Here is a 7975-nt window from a genome sequence, read left to right on the forward strand (position 1 = left end):
CTCTGGGTTGGAAAGACACGCCAGGCTAGGGAGCAGGAGGCCACTGGCAGCTGGTCATTTGGAACCCACACTGGGCTGACAATGACCTTTTGATTTGCACAGCCCAGGCCAGGGTGTCTGAGGTCAGGTCTTGGCCAAGGTCACACTGTCCAGCCCCTTCACACCCTTGTGAGAACACACAGTCCCATAACTGACCCATCCCCCAACCAAGGGAGAGTCCCCTCAGACTGTCAGAGGCTAAGGCCACAGTGAGACAGCTTGGCATCTTCCCTCAATGCCTCTAGGCAGTGACTTGGCCCTTGGCCACTGGCTGGGGGATATGGGTCAGGCTGGGCTGCTCAGGTGGAGGAAGGGCTCTGGGTGTGGCATCTGATGGCAGAAGTTCTCGTGCATGTAGAACAGGTCTGTGCCGTGTGGCCGGCCACAGGAACCCTCAATTTCCACACCTGGGGAGGGGGCTCATGCAGGAATGGGGGATGAAGAGGCAGAGGCACCCCATGGGAGATATCTAATTGCTCTCCATCTTTTTAATTTTCCTGAAAGCATTTACACTCTCAAGTCATAATGCTAATTTATTTTATCGGCTACGGTCCCTACCAACCATGAGCTACGGTCCCTACCAACCATGAGCTCTGTGATGACAAGACTGGGTCCACCTTGGTCACCCTGGAACCCCAGCACCCCCAATGGCCCCTGCCACAAGAAGATGGTCATTCATGATTTCTTAGAAGCACAAACACAGAGGAGCTGCACAGAACCCATGAGCACTTTGAGAGTGCCCTGACAATTTGGGAGGCTCCCAAGGTAGAAGGAATTGGTTCCAAAATAGCAAGAGCGTCTGCCTGCACCAAGGCCCCCTGGGCTCACTCCCCAGGTTCACACTGGTGTTGCCGTCATAAACCGCAGGACACCCGAGATTCCAGGGTGCTAAACCTGAGCGGAGAGGAGGAAATCCCCCTAAGACAGTAAGTTCTTAGTGTGGGTGTGGCCCTGGCACAGCATCTGCAGAGATCTGGCAGCAAGCACGGTCTCCCAGGCACACAGGCGCTTTGGAAGTCTTGTGGTGTGATTACTGCAGTCAGTGCTGTTGTCGGGACCATTTGTGTCCCTGGATCTCTACCTGTGCCCCCTCCAACACACACACTTTCTCACACCCAGCTGTGCACACCAGCTCCAGCAGCCAGGTGGCTAGGTGGGTGGCCTGGGGTGTGAGCCGCCAGCCTAGGGCTGAGGGCCCCAGGTGGGGGCATGGGTATGGGAGGAACACACGTGGGCCATGCAAGTGAACGCACGCAATCCATGATGCCGTACATGCTCCGTGTGAGCCACCAGTTAGCTCAGCCACAGCCTTACAGCTGAAGACCCCCAAACACAAGGGACACCTCGAACTCACACTCCAGGTCACAGTGTGACCCCTTGCCTCGGCAACAGCCACACCTTCCCACATAAATTCTCGGGTTCCCAGGTCGGGCTCACCACCCACCAGCTGCCACCCGGGTGGCCGGGCCCAGCCCCTTCACACATCGCGTACGACTCAGCCTCGTGCCCCGCCATTCACGCGCCCCGCCCCAGCCCGGCCCCGCCCCGCCTGCAGCCAGCGGGACCTTTATAGGGAGAGCCGACCGAGGAGCACTGGGAAGTCGGTGCCGCCGCCCTCCCAGACGCCCGCCCTCGGCGCCCGACGCAGGGGCCACCGCTGCTGTCTCTGCGCTCACCATGCATCCCGGGGCGCCCGGGCCACTGTGGCCACTGCCCTGGGGGGCCCTAGCTTGGGCTGTGGGCTTCGTGGGCTCTGTGGGCTCGGGGGACCCCGTGCCCGGTGAGTGGGGTGGCCGGAAAGGGAGGGCGTGGTGGGCCACCCACGTGGGTCTGCCTGGAATGCGGGCTGGGGGAATGTTGGGGGTCGCAGGGTTGGTGGCAGCTGGGGGTGGAGGGCGGTGACCAGAGGCTGCTGCAGATTGAACCCTGGAGAGTTGGGGCTCCTTCAGCCCCAAAGGGCCTGAAGGAGGGTAACCAGTAGGTCAGCGGAACAGATGTGACTCTCTCAACAACTGTGGTCAATAGTAGTCACAACGACTGATGTGTACTGAGTGCTGAGTGTCTGCCTCTTACCTTCCTAAATCCATATAACAGCCCAATGGTGTGGGAACTCTTATTATGCCTGTTTTCCACATGGGGAAACTGAGGCACAGTTTGTAAGTGGCAGAGCCAGAATTGGAACCTGGACACCACAGAAAGGCAGGGCTGGCTGGCCAGACCCAGGACCTCCAGCAAGGGTCCCAGGTCTTTCCTGGGTCTGGTTTTGGCAGATGGATCATTACACTGCCGTGCCTGCCCCTTATTGGGAGAAGCCAGGCAAGTAACATCCCCACTCTTGGCATCAGTTTCCCCTTCATGAGTGCCAAGGCGCGGAGTTCCCAGAGCTGGCCCCTCAGCGGCACTCGGTATAGCACCTGTGAACCAGCGAGCTCTCTGGGATGGGGGCCATGGCCATTCCTACCCCCATTTAAAGGTGAAGAAACTGAGGTCATCTGCCCCCCCCAACCCGGCAGCCCCACCCAGCCCTGTACGGAGGGAGGGGAGAGTGGAGCCCCCTCCTCGAAGGTCGTGTCCCCAGGGAGACAGTGAGCTCATGCAAGGGGAATGTTCCCAAGTTGGAGTGAGTAAGAGGCAGTCCAGGCTATGGGAGGGGGGGTGCTGCCAGGAGAGGGGGGTTCTGTGTGCCCTCGGGTGCTGTTTAGACAGAGGACAGAGTCAGGAGAGGCAGCTCCAAGGCCTACTGACCCTGACACATACAGCCCTGGGTGTGTGACTGATTAAGCAGGACGCCAGGCCTGGGTGGGTAGGGGAGCTTGGTGGGAGAGGGGCAGCGGGGAGGGAGGAGAGCTTCTTGGGATGGTTGGGGGTTGGCTAGGGGTTGGTGGTGGAGCAGTGTAGAGGGTGGAGCTCAGAGAGGAGAATTTCAAAAGGATCCAGAGCCCCTCCTTCCCCCTTCCCTGGGGCTGGAAACTGGGTGCAAGGTCAAAGCCTGGGTGTCAGGAATGGTACAGGAGGGCAACGCTAATCCCATAGGAACTGTCCCCCACCCCCGCCTCCCGGGTCCACAGGTGGTGTCTGCTGGCTCCAGCAGGGCAGAGAGGCCATCTGCAGCCTGGTGCTGAAGACCGACGTGAGCCAGGCTGAGTGTTGTGCCTCCGGCAACATTGATACCGCCTGGTCCAACTTCACCTACCCAGGGAACAAGATCAGCCTCCTGGGCTTCTTGGGCCTGGTCCACTGCCTCCCCTGCAAAGGTAAAGGTGAGACCCCAGGCGTCAGCCACAGGCCAGGGTCACTATGGTTGAAAGTGGACCAGCTGAAAGTGAGCTCCCTGTCTCAGGGGTATGCAGGAGGAAGTCAAGGCCGCTGGGAGGAGCAGTTGGGAAGGGGATCCCAGCTTCCCTAAGTTGAAGATTCAGGAAGAAGCTCTGACTCCCCAGCTTGGTTTCCAGCCTCTAGGCGGTTGCCTTGGCCACCTGCACCCCACCTGCTCCCCACATGGTGGAAATAACACTCAGCTCACACCTAACTCCTGGGAAAGTGGATTTTCCTGACTGGCCATTCTGGTTTGTGACCCCACACTCAATATTCCCAACTGTGCTTATCGCCCTCAACCCCACAGATTCCAGGGAACTGTGGTGAGCCCCCAGCTGCATGTTTAATAAGCATGTGCCTTCTGAACCGTGGTCTGAGAAATGCTGCCTCCTCCAGCAGACAAGGAGCTCTTCAGGGGCTGAATGAATAAGACATATTGTCTGCCCTGTAGGAGGGGTTGGGGGCCCTCCAGGCCCCTGTGGTCAGGGATGAACCTGCAGGGACCAAGAGGGGGCATGACTTGAAGGAGGTAGGCATTAGAGACAGGGTGTTGACGGGTAATTAGAAGTTTATCAACTGGAGAAAGTAAGGGGGGGAGAGCATCAGCAGAGGCCTAGAATGAGGTCCTCATGGGTGGGGTTGGGGCAGAGGAGCAGGGAGGAGGCTGGAGCTGAGGGCCACAGACCTGAAGGCCAAGATGAGGAGCCTGGCTGGCTGCTGGGATGTGATTAATCCCAGATCAGCCTGGCTGGGTGGTCCTAAACTCACCGCCACATACCCTGGCTCACTCTAGAACCCCCTTTGGCTTCTGGGAGGAGGACAGATTTTTAAAAGTGCCTAGCCTGGGCATGAGATGGTCCAGGACACCCCCCTCCCCATTCTGGCCTTGGGGATGGGAACTCAGCACCCCCCCCCACCCCCGCCTTCTGTTCCCTTTTGCATGAAGCCACACAGGCAGAGCATTTCCAGATGTGCGAGTGGGCGGGAGGCGCCCAGGTGCAGCCCACATGCCCTGGCAGGGGCAACCAACATGGCCTCCCTCCTCCCCTGCCATTCTCTTAGGAATAGCCATTTATTTGATGCTCTCCCTGTAAGGTGGGTTCCCCCATCACCCCACTTTATACAAAGGGAAGCTGAGGCTAGAGTGTAAAAGGCTCCGAGTCTGTCCTCCAGACCCAGAAGCAATGGAACTGGGTGGAGGGAGGGGGTCCGTCTAGGATCTGGCCTGGAGTTATGCTGAGGTGCTCCTGGCTCCTCCCCTCCAGTCCGTGGTGTTGGGGCCTCAGTTTCCCCCTTTTGTAAAATGTGACAAAACAGCATGACCTTGTAGGGTGGTTGGAGGCTGCAGTGAGCCTGGGAAGGCCTGAGGGCAGGAGCAGGCATTAGTGGGGTCTGACTTGCATTTCCGAAGGTCCAGGGGCCGCAGTAGTAGACTTCTGGTCAGACCTGTTTCCCTACCTGAGAAATGGGGCTTCAAAGGGGTGGATAACCCTTAGTTCAGATGGCTGGGGCTGTGGGAGGCCCGCTCCCCAGGAAATGAGCCTCGGGCCAGGCGCCCCATACCCCGCCCTCCCTGTCCCCTCCTCCGGGGAGGTCCTGGCAGGCACAGGGAACAGACACTGCCAGTCCTTCCTAGACCCGCGCCTGAATGGGGTGGAGCCCTCCACCCTACCCCCGGGCAGACGCAGCCGGGGCCCCCGCCAGCCTGCCCAGAAACGCGAGTCAGGGAACAGACGTCAGCGAGAGTGGGACGAGGGGGCTGGCAGACTGTTCCTGTCCCCAAGATTCAGAGCAGAGACGCCCTTCCCACCCACACTGAGCCCCGCCTCCAGACACAGCCCCCAGCCCCAGGAGTCCACCAGCGTAGTGACTAAATCTCTCCTACAACAGCCCTCACCCAGACCCGGAACCAGTACCCTCCCCGTGCGCCCCGACTCCGGACAGCCCCCAACTCCTGCTCGGCCTCTATCCCTCAGAATGGGGTGGGGGGTGGTGGGAGCGAGGAACCGTGGGCTCAGAAGACCTCTGGTCACTGCCACGCGCCCCAGCCCACAGGCGCGTATCCTGTGTCCGCAGATTCGTGCGAGGGCGTGGAGTGTGGTCCGGGCAAGGCGTGCCGCATGCTGGGGGGCCGCCCGCACTGCGAGTGCGTGCCCGACTGCGTGGAGCTCCCGGGGCGCCTGCAGGTCTGTGGTTCGGACGGCGCCACCTACCGTGATGAGTGTGAGCTGCGCGTGGCGCGCTGCCGCGGCCACCCGGACCTGCGTGTCATGTATATGGGCCGCTGTCGCAGTACGTGGGGGCTGGGCCAGCTAGAGGGCGGGTCCCCCAGACCTGCACGTCAATACTGGGGCTGCAGTGCAAAGTGCTTAGTAGTGTAGGTAAAGGTCTTGGAGGTTGAGGCAGGATTTATGGTAGGCGGGGCCTAAATGGCGAGGTCGTGGGCGGGGTCTAATAAAGGGAGTCTTTATTGTCCTGAGAGAGCGTCAGTGGATTGGGCCTTTTATGGGTTCGAGAATAAGGAAGGCTAGGGTGGAAGTTTGGAAAGTGAGGTTCTGGGGCTCACATAGCAAGTGAGGTATGGGCGTATGACTCAGAGGGGTTTGTGGGTGCAATCAGAGGGGGCCAGGCTTCAGGGCGGACTTGGGCTGTGGGAGGGGTCTTGTAGAAGGGGTGCAGCATCTGGCACACCCAGAGGAGGCGGGACCTGAGGGTGGACTCTGTTGTGGGTGGGGTTCGCGATCTCCACTGAGCCCCTAACCCAAACTGGCACCCCGCCCACAGAGTCTTGCGCGCACGTGGTGTGCCAGAGGCCGCAGTCGTGCGTGGTGGACCAGACCGGCAGCGCCCACTGCGTGATGTGTCGCGCAGCGCCCTGCCCTGCGCCCTCCAGCCCTGGCCAGGAGCTTTGCGGCAACAACAACATCACCTACATGTCTTCATGCCATCTCCGCCAGGCCACCTGCTTCCTGGGCCGCTCCATTGGCGTGCGCCACCCGGGCAGCTGCGCAGGTGCGGGGTGGGGCAAGGAGCAGTGGTGGATTGTAGCCCCCAGTCCCATTCCGTACCCTCAATTTCTCTGTTCTTCCCTCCCGCTCAGCAGGCACCCCTGAGCCTTCAGATGCTGAGTCGAAGGAAGAGGAGGAGAACTTCGTGTGACTTAAGGACGGCCTGAGCCTGGCGTTCAAGGCCTCCCCTTTTTATTTATTGCTAGAGCAAAGCCTAATTTATGTCCCATGGACACTCCCCAGCGCCAGGACTGGATCACTTGGGGGGGGGGGGCCCTGGACCCGTCCCCTAAACGGTACCTTGGAGGGATTGGGGGCAGAAGGTCTGGGATCCGTGCTGATAGGTGGGGCCTCCATCCCAGACACTCAAGAGGACCCTGCTTCTGCTCCCTTTAGGATTACTATTAGTTATGGCTGCCACCAGGAGGTCTGGGGATTCTCTGCCAGCAATTAATGGAAAGTCACCCAGGCCTTCTAAGAACAAGGACCAAGGGGTGATGAGGGGGTCCAAGCCTGGGTGTGTGTGTATACATGAGCCTTGGAACATGGTCAGACCACCCGGCAGGCCGAGGAAGCAGCCTCTGTCCCTTACCAGCCCCTGAATCCAGGGCTTTCCTTCCCCACCGTCTCCATGTACCTGCAAAGGCCATTGAGAAAAACCCAGCTATGTCCCCTGATAGGGGAGGCACTGTCTGCCTCCTGACATAGGCCTCAGCTCAGCATCAGCTCAGAACAGGGTGGGACCTGGTGGGGCCCAGGAGACCCTGCTCATCCACTGGCCCAGGTGGGCTATACCTGCTAGGGCCCACTGCACACCTGGCCTCCTGGAGCTATGTGTCTGAGCAGCGCCTCTAGTGACTGCTGACCTGCCCACAGGTGAGGTCCAGACCCTGAAGCCCTTGGTGCCATGAGGCCCACCCTTGCCAGGCTTCTAGGCCACGTTCCCAGCTGGCCCCTCTTCACCCGCCAGCTAGGCTCAGGGGGCTCGACCCTACCCAGTGCTAGCCGAGGGCCAATCCCCTCCATTCCATCTGGGCTGTCACTCTGACACCTCCCTGTGCCTTCATGTAGACCAGAGGCTCAGACCAGATATGGGGCAAGGAGTGCAGGGGGCAGTGTGCATACCCTCTCCCAGGCCCCCAGAAGTGCCTTACCTGTGGCACCCAGAAAAGTACCCTTGAGTAGGTGAATTTGCTCAAGTCCCCCAATAAGGCAATTTCCCCTGCCCTGGGGTCCTGCCTCACCAAAGAAATAAATATTGTAAAAAGCCACTTTGGGGTCAATATCTGGTTTGCTCCTCTCTCTCTGATCCTCTGTGCCACCTGCTTTGGTAACCTGGAGCCTGGGTTGCTATTAGGGTGGTAAGTGGGGACCTCTGAAAGCATCCAGGGGAGACACATGAGCTTATGTCCCGGGGGAAGCCACTGCCCATCTCTGGGCCTCAGTGCCCATCTCTGGGCAGTGGGCAGCAACTGGAGAGAGGGCTGAGACAGGCGGGGTGGTGGGGGTGAGTGGGAGGGAAAGGAGGCCAAGCAAGTGGCTCAGCTGGACCCCCAGACACCTTGAGGCCAAGAAAAAGCTCAAGGAATGTGGGTAGACCATCGTGTCTGGTT

At 59.8% G+C, this 7975-nt stretch overlaps 1 protein-coding gene across 4 annotated transcripts; it reads left to right on the forward strand.

Annotated features, from left to right (window-relative positions):
• Nucleotides 1-1653: 1653 nt before the first annotated feature.
• On the forward strand, nt 1654-7627 carry FSTL3 (follistatin like 3). Of its 4 annotated transcripts, none has more exons than XM_045202210.2 (5): nt 1654-1819; nt 3108-3299; nt 5431-5646; nt 6139-6366; nt 6455-7627. In XM_045202210.2, exons 1-5 carry the CDS (start codon nt 1717-1719, stop codon nt 6511-6513), a joined length of 798 nt encoding a protein of 265 aa, XP_045058145.1. In that variant the 5' UTR covers nt 1654-1716; the 3' UTR covers nt 6514-7627. The 4 variants fall into 4 exon arrangements, with proteins under 4 accessions (XP_045058145.1, XP_045058146.1, XP_045058147.1 ...); XM_045202211.2 differs by having other exon boundaries at nt 6458-7627; XM_045202212.2 differs by having other exon boundaries at nt 3108-3293.
• Nucleotides 7628-7975: the final 348 nt, after the last annotated feature.

Source organism: Desmodus rotundus, chromosome 9 (genome assembly GCF_022682495.2).
Source record: "Desmodus rotundus isolate HL8 chromosome 9, HLdesRot8A.1, whole genome shotgun sequence".
In the NCBI taxonomy this organism is placed as follows: Eukaryota; Metazoa; Chordata; class Mammalia; order Chiroptera; family Phyllostomidae; genus Desmodus; species Desmodus rotundus.

What these genes read in the sequence shown, in the direction of transcription:
- FSTL3 (XM_045202210.2), top strand. Translation starts at nt 1,717, where the DNA reads ATGCATCCCGGGGCGCCCGGGCCACTGTGGCCACTGCCCTGGGGGGCC. An exon ending in CTCGGGGGACCCCGTGCCCG is followed by an intron (nt 1,820 to 3,107) that starts GTGAGTGGGGTG and finishes CCGGGTCCACAG; the next exon opens with GTGGTGTCTGCTGGCTCCAG. An exon ending in CCTCCCCTGCAAAGGTAAAG is followed by an intron (nt 3,300 to 5,430) that starts GTGAGACCCCAG and finishes CTGTGTCCGCAG; the next exon opens with ATTCGTGCGAGGGCGTGGAG.